This window comes from Stylophora pistillata, chromosome 6, assembly GCF_964205215.1.
Source record: "Stylophora pistillata chromosome 6, jaStyPist1.2, whole genome shotgun sequence".
NCBI classification, from domain to species: Eukaryota; Metazoa; Cnidaria; class Anthozoa; order Scleractinia; family Pocilloporidae; genus Stylophora; species Stylophora pistillata.
Genome location: NC_142524.1, coordinates 18,859,575 through 18,875,434, shown reverse-complemented (window position 1 = coordinate 18,875,434; position 15,860 = coordinate 18,859,575). Strand labels below are relative to the sequence as shown.

Here is a 15,860-nt window from a genome sequence, read left to right as displayed (position 1 = left end):
AAAGAAGATACGTAGCGACGAAGAAAGAGCTGAGAAAGCTTTTAAGTCTGCCACCACTAGAAAGACAGCCGAGCAAGTCTACTCAGTTTTCCGCTAGACAAGTTCACGTTTTACTCCACCAACCCAAAGAACCTCCTCTGGGTTCAGTTTCTGGTGTGGCCAGCGTGATCGCTTAAGTTTGTTTAGTTGCTCCTCGGTTGATTGCCCATTAAGACCAGGAAATTGTTTCGCTTGTGGCAGATTTGGGCATTGGAGGTCCGAATGCAACCAGATCGCTCGTTCAGGGGTCACTAGAGGTAACCTTGATAGTAGATGACTGAAGAATTCATTCGTTGACGAACAAAGTAAGTGTGACATTTCCGTTATAAACCCTTTCAGTGATTTGGAAAATCCGCGTTCCCGTCAAGGTCTCGTCCAAGATTCCGAGAACTATGAGGTTGAGTCGCCAGGCACTAGTGGCCGCTATGACTCTGTCATCCCTCTGGTTTCTGTTAAAGGGAAGCTGTCTAAATTAATTGCATTTTGGCATTCCATCGGTGCACCAGATTTTATCTTGAGCGTCATCAGGGACGGTTATAAGATTCCCTTTATTTCTACGCCACCACCTCACCATTCTAAGAACAATTCATTCGCCCTAAAAGAGCTGGGTTTTGTTACTGAGGCTATTTCTGAACTCTTATCTGACAATCGCGCAGAGGAAATATTCTCTCCTCCGGACATCATCAATCCGTTGTCTGTTTCCGTTCAAGCTAATGGTAAAAAGAGACTGATCTTGGATTTAAGGCATATCAATTTGCATATATTTAAACAGAAGTTTAAGTGTTAAGGGCTACATACCATCAAGAGTGCCTTATCCAAAAATTATTTCGTATTCTCATTTGATTTGAAAGCAGTTTATCATCATGTTGATATTGTAACGATGCTGTGATTTCATAGGCCCTTCGGGCATGCGCAGTAGAATGAAAGGTATCCCGGATGTCGTTGTTGTTGTCTTACGCCTAGTAATGGCAGGCTTTTATGAGACCTATTAAAGAACCGTTGTGTTGCCATTGTTCTTGTACTCGTTTGGACTACGCTACAGATATCTTTCCAGACCAACGCAAATATCCGGTTTTCTCATGGGATTTTGGCACATGTGTTGACAGGTTTCAAAAGATTGTAAAATCGAATCTACTTTATGCATTTTATTAACATAATTTATAAGTATATTACAATAGTCATCGATGATGTCAGCTGTGCATATTACACGAACAATCATCCTGATGTTTAAGGCTGGGCGTTTAAAGAAACAACTGGGGAAGTGGATGCTAGAGGAACGGTCAAAAGACAAGGGATTATCTTATAGACTAACTGGGAAGGACTCTTCGCTTGTGTTACATGGTTTCGTGTATTTCTTAAGTGCAATCAAAGGAGATTCAGAGGACCCCAAATTACTCATGCAGCTTATGTACGTTGTTTTATACAATATATGAACAATGTACCAGCTGTGCTTTAATTTTCTCGATGTACCCTGTAACCCCTCAAGTTCTCCAAGAATTGCCCAAACCTATGCCACGACTACTTCAAAGCAGTAGCTCTTTTCACCGGCTCAATATCAGGTACTGTCTGGAGTATTGGCCACTTAGTTCCTTCTCGCACTCAGTGGGTGTTTGACAAATATGGAACTGGACTAGGTATAAACACAATGCAAGGACGACGAGAAGCTAAGCATGTTCAGATTTCTAGCTCTGCCAAAAACAGTCTTTTCAAAGAACGCTGGCCTAAAGTTTTCTGACATGACTAGATCAGTAAACTTTGGCTTCCCCTTTGGCAGCCATCACTTTTAAAATTCTTAGACTTTATACTAAAATAGCTGTGAAAGTCATCACAGATCATTTACATTTTAAGGGGACTGAAAGGAATATTTCTGTTTGAATTCTGACTCCAAGAGAAAAAATTCCAATGAAATTATGTTAAAAAAATTTAAAACCATTCATCACTAACTAATACTCTTGAGTATCACGTTGCTGTACAAAGAACGCTTTAGAACATGATACGACTTTTTGTTTTCTTCAAATGTAGTCTTGTTTCGTTTTGATTGCGTGATTATAAATATCCGTTTTTGGCTAGCCGCACAAAGAGTTGTTTCAGTTTAGTTTCCTTTATGTCATAGAAGTATATTGGGCCTTTTTTCACACGGACATTTCAGTTTTAAGGAGTTGTCCCAAGAGCAAACAGGAGTTTTATATAAGTCTTTTGGTGTTTTTTCACAACTTGAAGTTTTCTCATCACCGGAGTCAAGATCAGACAGAAGTCAAGATCATCAAGTTTCTGTTAGTTTTTAGTTGTGTTTCCTGTCGTCAGATTTGTAATTTAGCTCATTTCCTTAGTTCAGACAAATCGTGCATTCCTTTCTAGTTTTCACTGCAAGTGTTACAACAAGTCGGCTAGCCTGTTTAAATGATTAAGTCCAATAAAAATGTGTAGAGTCTCCTGTCCGTCCTGTACTTCACTGTGGTTGACCTGGCAAACCCAATTACATTGCACCCCATATCTGCTGTGCTGGGAACGCAACATTGAGTGTAAATATGTCAATAAAATCATGTACATACCTGAGACTTATGTATTATAATTATGTATTATGCTTTAAACGTGCAAATCGGTTGGGTATTTAATAGTAACCCAACTCTTAGTTACTATGTCAGTAAAAACAATATTGTCTTATTTATAGAAGTAAATTTCAAGGTGTTATATTATGGGGTTATATCTTTTTTAATATATCGTAGATAAGACATATGAACTAGCGAGACTCAAATCGTTAAAGAAAAAATTGCTGGGCAATTCTAAGTATCACTGACATGTGTCTTCTATTCAGTGTTGACTGATCCTGTTACAATTTCACTATCCATTGCAAAATTTTGCCCTCACAATCTCTTCTTTAGCATTGTAGACCATTGTTGCCTTCTTCTCATCATTGATGATAAGCTTTGGTTCTCCTTTTCCTCCACTGAGCTGCTTCATGAACTCACCACAACCTTCCAATTGGTTAAAAATTGTAAGACCACTGATCCTGGTTTCTCTTGAACTTCCAACCCACATCTTGCTCTACAAAGAATCTCCTTATGCAAGAGATTGAGAACCTCTTGTGGCATGGGAAGGTAAAAAAACCATCCACAGATGTAATTTGCCCATCTTTGAACTCAGACAGCAATTTATTGCAGTCTTTGTGTGAATCATGCTTTGTTGCAGCATGGGATACAGCTCGCCAACACCATACCATAAATGATCTAATAAAGGCTGGGGGCGTTTATTAAATTTCAAGGGTACAAGGGGGGACGTTTAAAAGATAAGAGGCATTTATTTTAATAACTGTAATCTGGTAACCTAAATACGGTATTATAATAATCTAAATGACAGAGCTTTAGCAGACTATCAAGTCCGTCCGCTGATAAGTCTAAACCGTCTACAAATCCATAACGGTATATGGTACATACAAAGTGGCAGAAAAGGGTACTGGCAGTTCTTATAGCTTAATGTCAACATTTGAGTCCTTGTCAAGCACCATGGTATTTTCATCGCCTGCTTCTTCGCTGTCTGAGTTAGTTATTTCTTGAAATGGGTCTGGAAGAGTCGGCTCATCAAACACGGAAAGTTGTGCCTTCAACTGCTCTGCTCCTGCTTCGTATGGTTGGCCTTTGTTGAAATAATGGATCTCTGAATCTAGAGAGCCATCAATGGCTAGATTTAACGCACAGGACTTAAATGATTTTGTAATTACCTCAGTGGGGAGCTGTGCCCAGGTGGTCTACACCCATTCTACAGTGGTCCTTCTTGGTGGCAGTCGCATGTCTCCTGCCTCTGTAAATTCTTGCACACCACTAGCTATCCACTCATCATACTGTTCAGATACTAAATGCTTTGAAAGGCTTGTTCCAGCTTACATCTGGTGCTTGGACGTATTTCGTGCAACCACTAGGACTTGATCGACATTTCCTTTCACATGATAGTTTCCACACCAACCTTGCATGGATAAGCAGGAACTTTTAATTACTTTTCCACTCTTATTTCCTAAGCTGCACTACTGCAATTAAGATGGGTATAGCTCTATACCAGAGCTGGGAATTCTCGCCTAAGTTTCCTATTTTAATGACCTCGCATTGATTGCATCCGTCCTTTTAATTTGAAATTCTTTTTGTTAGAGAAACAGATGGGAATATTTAAGTAGTTTTCGTTTAACTTAAAGAGATCTTTACTGCTTCTTTTGTGTTGCTGCTCAAATATAGTTGATTTGGATAACAATAGCAATTCGCACCAGTTAGCTTATACTACCTTGTACAGTTTTGTTGATTACATCCTTGATTACTAAACTGAAGAGGCTAGAGGTCATGTCACTTGTTGGCCTGACCTAGAATAAAGTTTACTGTGGAACCAAAATGCAGTCTCATCCTTGACGTCCGTACAAACTCGCTGGAAGTAGATCTCCGTGTACCAGGAAATCGTGATGAGTTTCCATTCTCACTGCTGAGTAGTCTCTACCAAGTTAATTTTCCCAATGTGGGAAGGTTCAGTTTTTCCAGTATAAACACGAAAACCTTATCATCACACATTTTAAGTTAAAGATGGTGTAAATTCCAATGAAAAAGACGGTACGACAAATAAAACATCGCCAGAAAATTCGAACCGACATGCGCAGTTGTTATGGGACACTTAGAAACATTTCAGCTCTATTGGCGCTTTTCAATTGAAGAAGACATGGGAGTTGTTTTCTAAATCTCATCTGTGAAAAATAACTCGTAGCGATCGGACTTGGGGGCATCTCGTTTTGATCACACATTCCGAAACTTTTGTTACGAGTCCCAGTCATCATTGCAGACAAGAAATTCGGCTCGGTTTTCAACAAAAAGAATAGCGTAATTCTATGACATGTTTTTCAGGGTCAAAGCAACTAAAAAGGCTTTGGGAGCAAGACTTATCAGCTCACCGCAATGCAACAATATGAACACTATTTACCTTTAGGTGCTTCGGAATCGGTGAAGAAAAGATTCGACTACATCTCTGCAAAATATCTCGTTAAGACAGCAAAATCCTCGTTCGGTTTTCGAAATTCATTTTTCGAGATTATTGAGCTCTCCTCCCAGAGGAAAATGTTGAAGAAAAGAGGTCGAGAGTGGACCCAAAACACTTCTCAGAACAGTCGCCATTTTGTGAATTAGCCTCCAGGCCTATAATTCAATGATATGGAGACTGGGTACCAATTTAGGCCTCAACAAATAGCATTTTAGCGGGTTTTTTTAAAGAAAAGGCGCCATTTATATTCCAAATTTATAGGGTTCATCTAGCGGTCTTATTTGCATCACTCTAAACGATGTCTTCCACTTACGATGAAAGCTGTATTATTTCCTTCACTGACTGTCCCAATACAAACCTGAAATACGTTTTAGAGCAACGTGAAAAAGGTAACGAAGTGTTGTTTTGGCTACAAATCAAATGCGATGCTCTTGCTTCGTGGAAGAAGCTCCTCAACGTACAAACTGGTGTCGGCCGGTTCATCAACATGGTAAATCTTAACATACCAGGTAACGCGTTTAGATTAAATCCAAGCAGTGAGAGGTTGGAATCGAGACTGTATGAGCTTGGAAACTTGGCAGAGGCTAAGAGAAAGCTCTTAAATAAGAAGGGCAGTCCAAAACAGAGGAAAGCATTCCTTGCCTCCTACAAAAAGATAAGTGTTTTAGCTGGTGAAGTCATAAGAGTCGATGAATGGAGAACAAAGATTTTTAATCTTGAAGAAAAGCTGGGTCTTGCAAAGGAAGAAATAAACCACTGGAGGGAAAAATTTCATGATCTAGAAAAGGAAAAGGAAAAGTTATTTGAGGAAATGCTGAGTGAGAAAAATCTGAATCTTTCATGCAAAGAGGAAAGTGAGTTAATGAAGAAGTATGTTAGACAGTTGGAAAATGACCAATTTAAAAAGGTGAGGGGCACACCAATTCCAGATATTAAGACATCTCAAGCCAGGAACAGGAAGATCAAAGAACTGAAAACTAGAGCACAGAAAGCTCTACTTTTTTGTTCTTTGTTTGGACTAGAGTTGGACCTTTTGAAGTTAAAGGATCCAGAGGGGCTAAAAACATACGCTATAAACCTATCGTCTCCCACTAGTCTTCCATTGCCCACCTCAATAGATGGCTCGCAATCACAATCCACAGATCAGGCATCCAATCAAAAAGAAACACAATATTCCAGACTCAGTGAGGATGACAAAGCCAGAGTTGAGAGTATACTCTACCTCATTGACAAATTTGGGGTTGGAGATGAATTCATTCATGAGCTGTCAATGACTGTTGAAGGATTACCCAAGTCATATCTCTTTAAACAATGTAGGAATGCATTGAATGAGAGTTGTTACATCAAGTCCACCCCAGGCAAGGCCCCAGGGGCCCAGCACTCTTTTACAAAGCTATTGGCTGATCAAATTCAAAACATGGTAGGTACAAATGTTGTCACTTTTTACAACACACAAGACTGAGATAGCATCCATAAGTATCACTACCCACACAATACTTTACAATTATAATTATTACATAACATATCATGCGTTCTCCAATGTTGCAGATAAAAAACAATGTGCTTCAAGAAGGTGAAAAAGTTAAAGTGAAACTTAGTGGTGATGGGGCACGTATGAGCAGAGTCAGTAACTTCATACTTTGCACTCTGTCAATCCTTCAGAGCAAAGAGGACCTGCTTTCATCAAAAGGTAATTACATGAAGTACAAGCACTATAAAAGGAACGATGGTTAACTCAGATTTTTTCTGTAATATCTTGAACAAGGTACACACACTATTGCTGTTGTCAGTGGCCCTGAAAATCATGAAACTTTGGCTGAAAGCTTCAAAGAGGTGTTCAGTGAAGTCAATGAAATTCAAGACAGGGGCCACATAATTGTTGATGGCAAGCAAGTTGAGATTGAGCTGTTTCTTGGTGGTGATTACAAGGTAACAGGGCACAAAACAAAATTCAAGTTAGACTCACTGTCAAACAAATAAACTTTGTTGTATTCCTATAGATTTCAAAGGAAAATGGCCATATACACACTTTAAGAAAACAATGAAGCACTATGGTACTTGATTATGTCTATTTTAAATATTGATACATGGATAACATTGATCCTTTCTACATACGGTAGTTCCTTTTGCTGGTTATGGGCATAAGTGCAGCAAATTCAACTTATGCCTGCTTATGGTGCAAAGTTCACAAGAAAGACAGGTAAGATGTTCAGTTCTCAAGCAGATGGTGTGTTAACTGATTGTAATAGGCAGAAAACAATTGTCAGAAATATGTCATACATTTTACTTTCAGAGGTGATATGAGCAAGCCTGATAATTTCTATGATAAGGATCCTATTCGAAGAACTTTGCAAGAAATAAAACAATTTGCCACCAAGTCTAAAGGAGAGAACTATTGCTGTGTCCACCAGCCTTTACTTAACATCCCACTAGATCACATCATTCTAGATGAGCTCCATCTAATGCTCCGTGTTACTGATGTGCTGATAAGCAACCTTATTGAAGATGGGCAATGGGATGAAAAAGATAACTTTTTGTCAGAGAAGAAATCCACAAGCTCACAACAGAAACACCTGGATAATTTAATCCAGGGTATTAGGAGTTGTGGGGTTTCCTTCTCTGTTTGGGAGAAGAGAAATGCAGATGGGAAGGGATCAGGAACTTGGGATTGGACCAGCCTTATGGGAGATGATAGGAAAATTCTCTTAAAGGAGCTTCCAGGAAAGATGGAATCACTGATCCAGCAGGATACAGCAAGAACTGTTGTGGAGTTGTGGAAGGTAATATTACATGAGTGCATACAACTAGTACAACACTTATTTATTGATGACTTTGTACACTTACACTAATACTCTTTCAACCCAAATAGCTATATATAGGATTTTTGTACCTGGCAATGTATAGCCTAACACTTGACCAAAAAAAAATTAAGAAACTTCTCCAAATAAAAACCAAATCTGTATGGAATCACTAATGACCATTTGGCATGTACCGGTAATTCCTGTTTGATTTCTGGTTCATTTCAGGGATTTGCTGAAATGTACTTCAAGTTCATTTCATCATTTGAACCTACAGACATTGATGAGTATCACCAAAAGGTGAGTTGCACCGAGTCTTGGAGAAAGTAAACAAAACTGTAGAGACATCTTCATTCTCTAAGCATGTTAGAGCAAAACATAAGATCAATCTCAATTTTAAACTAACAGATCAAGACCTGGATTGACACCTTTGCTAACTTGGGGCACAAGAGAGTTGGTTACACAAGAGAACGAGTCACTTGCTACCTGCATTCTGCTGCATATCACATTCCCAATATGGTGAAGAAATATGAAAACCTGAAGCAGTTCAGTGGTCAAGGTATTTCATGCTGGCATTGAGCAAGTAACAACAGTAGCTGGAATTAAAGGCTAAAATTTTAAAATTGCTGTAACAGTGACTACCTTTCCATTTTAAGTAATTAAAAGGTATTACTGATCATATATCATGCCCAAACTTAACAAAATCACGCTTATGCATTACTTCTTGCATTTTAGGAGTAGAGAAAAATAATGACGATGCTAGGAGAATCATTCAAAGAAAAACCAATCACACAGATGACCCTGCTGACATCTTGCGAGCTGAGCACCGCATTCGGTTGCTAAAGCATAGGGGAAGGAAGTCTCGTAAATACTTAAAGAAGGCCACTGAGTACTGGGAGAATACTATCAAAGAAAAGCGACGCAATAGTAAACGTCTTAGCTTTGACAAACCCCTCAGCAATGAGGTGACAGAAAATGTGCCTGTAACACTGGGACCTCCCACTAATCTTACACCAAGAACTAGAAAAAGGAAAAGGTCCACTAATAAATCAAAATCTGATTTGAAAAGCAAACAAGTAAAAAAGTAATATGTAGTTACTACTATATGAAATGTAAAATGTAACACAAGAAGATTCCATGACGCTGATTTGATTTTGTTCCAGAAGTTTATTGAAAAAAATATTACGATTAAAAATTTAAATACCACAAAGCACATCCATAATTTTGTAATGGAAGAAGACTGTTTACAATGTCAATAGTAGGTGTCACAGCTGTACATAATTATTAAGAGTTATCACCAAGAGCAATCTTTACAAATGAAAAGGTAAATTTCTCCTGGAAAGCTCTTGGTGATGGGTGGTGATCTCCTTCAACGCTATATTTCTTAGGTGACCAGGAGATAAAATGTCTCACCTTCATGGGGTACCTAACTTTTATCCCCTGACCATGCGAGTCTGCAAGGTGATCCCAAAATTTCGGGAAATACCTTGCAGGAAAATCTGTTTCCTGAAGGAGATGCCACCCATCTTGGAAGGTTCCTCTGCTCTGAAGAAGTAACCTGTACACATCTCCTCTAAAAGATATTGTGCATGGCAACCTAGATTTCGATTTGAGCTGTTGTTCCACAGCAACTCTGAGCAGAGCAACTTCACCAAACACAACTGAATCCTCAATGACTGGACTCTCAAAGTACCCGAAAATGAAAGGTTGATATTGTCAAGGTAGCACGGTCAAATTAAGTATTCCTTAAATTTTAATGTTATCAGTGATTTCCAAAGGCATTTTTAATACTTGTATTATCATCGTTGAGGAGGAAAAAATACCGAATATTGTACATGAACAAAGGTAGTGAAAAGGCAAAAATAAAACGACTTTCACACAAACTTGGATCCACGCACTTCAAAAATTTAGATTCCGACCAGGCGTTCTTTAGCTTATATACAGCAGAAATCCCACCAATAAAACACTTCATAAACAACTGAAGCGAGAAAATATAAAGAGTTTGCAGTACCGGACACAATCGAGAGAAATGTGCTCCTCGGGTTCCCAAGTAGATTCGAAGGGAGAATACCCCTTCCACAACACCAAGTATTCTGTAGACTCCTGTTTGCCAATAAAAGTCAGCAAATTCCGATCAGTTAAACGGCTATTATTCCTCCTTATTTGATTATTTCCATGATCTCTTTCTCCATATAAATGTGAGCGGCAGGTAAGGCACGACAGGTAACAGTAAATAGATTACGTAAGCATTTAAGCTAAATTTCAATTGCAAAGAATTCAACTTACCGTACCGCTTGTTTTCTTAGCAATAAGTCTTTCAACCTTCCACAGACGCCCTCGTCCTTTGATCTTTCGTCCTCTAGCAACAGGAAGCATATCCGCGGTCGATACTTTGTTGAGGGAAGCGTAAAACCCTCTCTCCCTTACTTTCGAACTTCTCACATGGGCCGCCATTTTAACTCAAGAGTGAATTTGTTGATCAGCGGGCGAACCAATCATAGTTCAGGAAATTAGGTGAATGATTGATAGCTAATTATTTATGCTTCAAGGCCTCGAAATTAAGCCCTGCCCATTTCGGTTCGACTTTTCTGGCGATGTTTTGCTTTCTTTAGACTCGATAGATGTGAAAGACAGCCCCAACCTCTATGTCGGTGTTTCGAAATCTTGATTGTTGGTAGTAATACAACTCTACTGAATCTTGAAACTGCATTTTTTATTTTTTTAAAGTTCTGAGTTTTGGCAAATCTACGAATGTGGCTTATACATCGATGTTTACGGTATTTCTTTTCTCTACTGTTTTGCTTAATATAACATCTCTAAAGATGGGTTTTACCATTATTCAATGAGAAAAAGAGAACAGCATGAGTGGTATAAATGAAAAGCAATTCATTGGCGCCGCGGAATTAAAAGAAGGGACAACAGTTCACATATTAGTATCACGTATTAGTATCTCATGTTGTCAATGGCGGTCGAACGTGCAAGTGCTGCTCTGCCAAATATCCTTTTGATTTGCTTGTGGTTCTTATGGTTCTTGTTCTTATCGCTCCGAAACCATACGGTGAAACCATATGACTATACAGATTGTAGTGTTTCTTTTGGTTTTCTACGAGAAAACCAGCAAAGAAATGGCTATGTGTTCTTCAGTCCATCGTGCTGTGTCCGCCATTTTGGGAACCTTGCTGTCGTGACAAGAACAACGAAGAAAAGGGCCTTTGCTAAAAGTAGGATATCCTACTACAGCAATCACTCCGCGATGTTCTATATTGAAATTCTTTCCTCCCATGGAGATATTCATCCTCATCCTGGTCCGAGCCATGTAAGTCATCAGAATCATGACGGTAACGTGGCTCATAAAAATTGACATCGCAAACCTGATATATCCTTCTTCTAGGCTAATTCAAGAAGCTTAGTTAACAAGACGGCCCTGTTGGAATTGGAAATTGCTACTTATCGTTATGACATTATGGTCTTCACGGAAACCCATTTAGACAGAACAATAATAGACAGCGAATTGTTTCCTTCAAATTACACGGTGTTCAGAAGAAACCGTCCTCACAACGGCCGTAAAGGTTGTGGTGTGTTAATAGTTACGCGGGATACAGTAAAGTGTTCCAAAGAGAAGATCTTCTATGTGATTCCGAATTACTTTTTGTAGACATTCTTGTTTCAGGAAACAGGAAAGTTAACTTGGGGGTCTTTTATAGGCCACCCAAAAGCGACATTAATCCTCTTCTAGATCTGCAAACAACCCTAGACAGTGTTCTTTCGACACCTAACTCCGACCTACTACTCTTGGGAGACTTCAATTTGCCTGAAATAAACTGGGAAACTATCTGTGCCTCAAGGAGCTCAGACCACACTACGCTGTTATGCGAAATTATTTACAACTTCCTTACCCAACTAGTCAAGGACTCAACTTGAGAGGAAAGCATCTTACACCTAGTTCTTGTTTATGTGAATGCATAATTCCCTGTCCCTGGCGGGCTTCATTCGAGTGTGGTTTACAAGTTTGCATGTGCGGGCTGTAATGCCTGTTACGTCGGCGAAATGACCCGGCATTTTTCCACACGCGTGCGTGAGCACTTAATCAGTGATAGGGCCTCTCACGTTTTCAAACATCTACAGAATTCTGAACATTGTCGGGCCTAATTGTGTTCAGTAGATTGTCTCCATATCTTAGATCACACCTCTACGAGTTTCCAACTCAAGATAAAAGAAGCTCTTCACATTCAAAGAGAACAACCTTCTTTGAATGAACAATTACATCATGTAAATCTATAGCTATCCTTATAATTTTTACATTATCACGTTTTCTGTTGTTACTAGCTTAATTAGCATGTACTTATAAATTCAACTTATAATGCTTTGTTAATCAACTGAAGATGACAGAGGTTTCCGTCGAAACATGTCTTTTAAACTCAAAACTTTTGTCGTTTTCTTTACATTTCTGACTATTAAAATTAAGCTGATTTAACCAGACTTGTTAAGTTGTGCTGTTCTTGCCCATTATAAACCTAAAAATTCTATCTTTCTTTTATTTGTTTATGTACATCTATGCAAAGGAATTATAAATTTAGGAAATAATTGGTTGAAAAGGGAGATAAAACAAATAGGTCTGACGGCTGAGTAATAAACCTTCCAAAGCCGCGATGAGACGTCAGTACCGAGTACTACAGCACTAATGTACTAAACAGATGAACAACAAGCCGTGATGAGTTGTCCATACAGAGTACATACTAGCATACTAAACAGTTGAGCAACAAGCCGCGATGAGGCAGAGCATTCCATAAGTACGGGGCAAATAGGTCTGACGGCTGAGTAATAAATCTTCCAAAGCCGCGATGAGACGTCTGTACCGAGTACTACAGTACTAATGTACTAAACAGATGAAATACAAGCCGTGATGAGTTGTCCATACCGAGTTCTAACGTACTAAACAGATGAAGAACAAGCCATTTCGAATTGTCGTACCGAGTACTAAGGTACTAGCATACTAAACAAATAAAGAACAAGCTGTGATGACATGTCCATATCGAGTACTAATGTACTAACGTACTAAACAGATGAACAACAAGCCATGATGAGTTATCCGTACAATGATAATTACAAATTAATTATGTACAAATTAGAGGTCCACAGCATTGGTGGCAAACACAAGCTTGTTGGTTTTGTTGATCTTGGAAAAGGTCATAAGCTCATGACATCTCCATCTGGTAAGACTATTTAGTACGTAATACATTTATCTACCTATATATTGAATACTTTCAGTATATAAATATTTCAAGCTCATATACTCAACATATGCTTAACTTAAAGATGTTCATTTTGAAATTTGCTACAGTCATTAAAGTTATAAAAAAAAATTTTGAATTTGCTGGTAGGAAAAGGAGATGAACCAGAACTTGCTACTCATGTGCTGCAATTCCTTTTTGTAAGTGATAATGGGTTTCGGTTTCCTCTTGCACAATTCCCATCCAAAGATTGCACTCCAAGCAGTTTGCACTTCTGCTTCTGGGATGGTGTCCTGGCAATGTTAGATTTTGGATTTGAGTGAGTACTTGGATAAAAAATCTTATAAACAAATCAGTGAGTCTGACATTTAATTTTGGAATTTGTGAACCGATATTTCTATTGATTACCTACGAATTAATACACTTAGATGGTTTACATAAAATTTACTTCAGAAAATGACGCATCCATTGCAAGTTACTGTAACCTTGAATCTATGTTAAAAAAGAAATCCTGTAAGTTATAATATGAAATTACCAATGACATAAAACATGTTCGTGTCTTTGTAGGGTATACTGGTGCATCTTAGATGGGGCAGAATGTAACAGACAGTTCATAAAACTACACTACAACAACAACAAAAACCAAGTCAAGACTACATTTGTAGCAAGGAACTTCTACACTGGAGGTCCAATGATTTGTATCATGGATCCAAAGGTATCTTAAATGTTTTTAAAAGTACATACTTCCATAATTTAAACCCTGCCTCATTAATCAGCCTTCAATCTTAGTATGTAACAAAAATAATTAGAGCTTATAAGCTTCAATTTTTTTGACACATACTCATAAATTATAGCTAACAATTAATGTGTTATCAAGATGCTCCTTTGGTCAAAAACCTTCTGGATAATATATTGTTTGCAGTATATCTCCAGAAAGTCAGAACACAGACGAATTACACTGAATTTTCATTTAAATTATACCTGAGGGGAAAAATGTGGTTTTGAAAACATATACTTCTGATATATACTTCTAATTCTGAAGAGAATTAATTAATCTCAGAGTCTCTCACCTAGAGTGTGTAAACATCGAGACAATTGCTCTAGGTTTTCAAACAAGAACGAATGGTCCTAAAGCTCTACTATTGGGTACCTAAAGACCTCCCAATCTATCTAAACCAGCCTGGGAATCTCAACTTAACAACATGTTACTTCGTGCTAATCGATTTACTAATCTAATTCTTGTTGGAGATTTGAATTGTGACCTACTGAATCCTGACGGAGGCACTAAGGATGGTCATGCTCTTATTGACTTAACGGAGGTCTATTGCTTATCCAGTCTGATAAAAGAACCTACAAGAATCACTAAATTCTTCTGCTTCACTGATTGACGTTATATTTACATCTAGATCGCGACCATTTCTGTCTTCTGGATACAGGTATAAGTGATCACAGTTTGGTTTATGCTGTAATGAGATCTCATTGTCCAAGACCTTGCAAGGAAATTAAGAACAAAAGAAAGGATGACCGTACGAACATATGTAACTATAGGCCGGTATCTATATTGAATAATTTAGATAAGATCTTTGAAAAATGTCTCAATCGTCAATTAGTGGAGCACTTTGCAGCAATCATATCACCGTTTCTCTCAGCCTATCGCAGAGGTTATAGCTGTGAGGCAGTACTTCTCCATCTTATCGAATCATGGAGGCAAGACTTGGACAAAGGAAAGACTGTTGGTTCAGTGATGTTGGATTTAAGTAAAGCCTTTGATCTCATCTCTCACAACCTGTTGATGGACAAGCTGAAGGCGTATCGTCTTCTACCCAAAGTCTTAACCTAATTAAAGATTATCTTAGTGGACAGAGACAGCGGGTTAAAGTGGCCAATGCCAAGTCTGACATTGTCAAGATTCACCAAGGAGTTCCACAGGGGTCTGTTTTAGATCCTTCTTCTTTAATATCTTTTTAAGTGACTTATTTTACTTTGTTACAGAGGCCAAACTCTGGAATTATGCTGATGACAATCAACTAACTTCAAAGTGATATAGCTCCAAGCGTGGTTCAGGTTGTCCTCATCCTGAACTTAAGAGTCACCTCCAAATGGTTTCGTGACTGTAGTCTGACCCTAAACTTGGACAAATGTAAACTCCTAGTTTTGCCCAAGCGAAAAAGTGATCTAGTAGAACTGGATATTGATGGTTTTCAAGTCAAAGTGACCGATAATGTGGAACTCTTAGGGGTTGTAATTGACAATACGTTAAATTTTAAGAGTCATATATCTAAGTTAATTAAGAAAGTAGGTAAACAAATTGATGTACTTAATCGATTCAAACACATTCTTTCGTTTTCGTCAAATATACGTATATATAGGGCATTTATCATGCCTCACTTTAGTTATTGTAGTTCTATTTGGAATAGTTGTCTCAAAGAAGATAGTGACCGATTAGAGTGATTACATGAGAGGGCCCTTAGATACATGTTTAATGACTTTTCCAACGAATATGATAGTCTATGTTATAACATTGGTTACTCATTAAGTTGTAGACGGTAACAAGATAGCTTTTAATAATTTTTAAAGCCCTCTATAACAATATGCCTCAGCATATTCAATCGTTATTTCAAGTAAGAGAAAATAAGAAAATTCTTAGGGGCAAAACAAACTTGTTTCACCTGTAGCTAAGACCTCAACTTACGGCCTTAAGTCGACTTCTTACATTGCTGCTAAGGCTTGGAATGCATTACCTGATAAGCTAAGATTAATGGCCGAATTTGGCCCTTTCAGGAAT

The 15,860-nt window shown here is 38.2% G+C and overlaps 3 protein-coding genes and 1 pseudogene across 5 annotated transcripts; 3 read left to right on the top strand and 1 right to left on the bottom strand.

Annotated features, from left to right (window-relative positions):
- Positions 1–5,841: 5,841 nt before the first annotated feature.
- LOC148728661 (uncharacterized) lies at positions 5,842–7,545 on the top strand. Of its 3 annotated transcripts, XR_015988936.1 has the most exons (4): positions 5,842–6,466; positions 6,595–6,975; positions 7,167–7,246; positions 7,340–7,545. XR_015988936.1 is itself a non-coding variant. In XM_088725735.1 (2 exons), the coding sequence occupies exons 1-2, from the start codon at positions 5,858–5,860 to the stop codon at positions 6,778–6,780; spliced, it is 795 nt and encodes a 264-aa protein (XP_088581861.1). In that variant the 5' UTR covers positions 5,842–5,857; the 3' UTR covers positions 6,781–7,545. The 3 variants fall into 3 exon arrangements, 1 of the variants encoding a protein (XP_088581861.1); XR_015988935.1 differs by having other exon boundaries at positions 6,595–7,246; XM_088725735.1 differs by having other exon boundaries at positions 6,595–7,545.
- LOC111345047 (uncharacterized) lies at positions 7,182–9,054 on the top strand. The gene is made up of 5 exons (XM_088725007.1): positions 7,182–7,246; positions 7,340–7,826; positions 8,073–8,144; positions 8,253–8,403; positions 8,580–9,054. Exons 1-5 carry the CDS (start codon positions 7,182–7,184, stop codon positions 8,930–8,932), a joined length of 1,128 nt encoding a protein of 375 aa, XP_088581133.1. The 3' UTR covers positions 8,933–9,054.
- Positions 8,992–10,445, bottom strand: LOC148728660 (chromodomain Y-like protein 2). The gene is made up of 2 exons (XM_088725734.1): positions 10,131–10,445; positions 8,992–9,947 (listed from the first exon to the last, which is right to left on the bottom strand). The coding sequence occupies exons 1-2, from the start codon at positions 10,296–10,298 to the stop codon at positions 9,813–9,815; spliced, it is 303 nt and encodes a 100-aa protein (XP_088581860.1). The 5' UTR covers positions 10,299–10,445; the 3' UTR covers positions 8,992–9,812.
- A 2,515-nt stretch (positions 10,446–12,960) lies between these two features.
- The window catches only part of LOC148728654 (uncharacterized), a 23,550-nt pseudogene continuing 20,650 nt past the window's right edge, over positions 12,961–15,860 (top strand).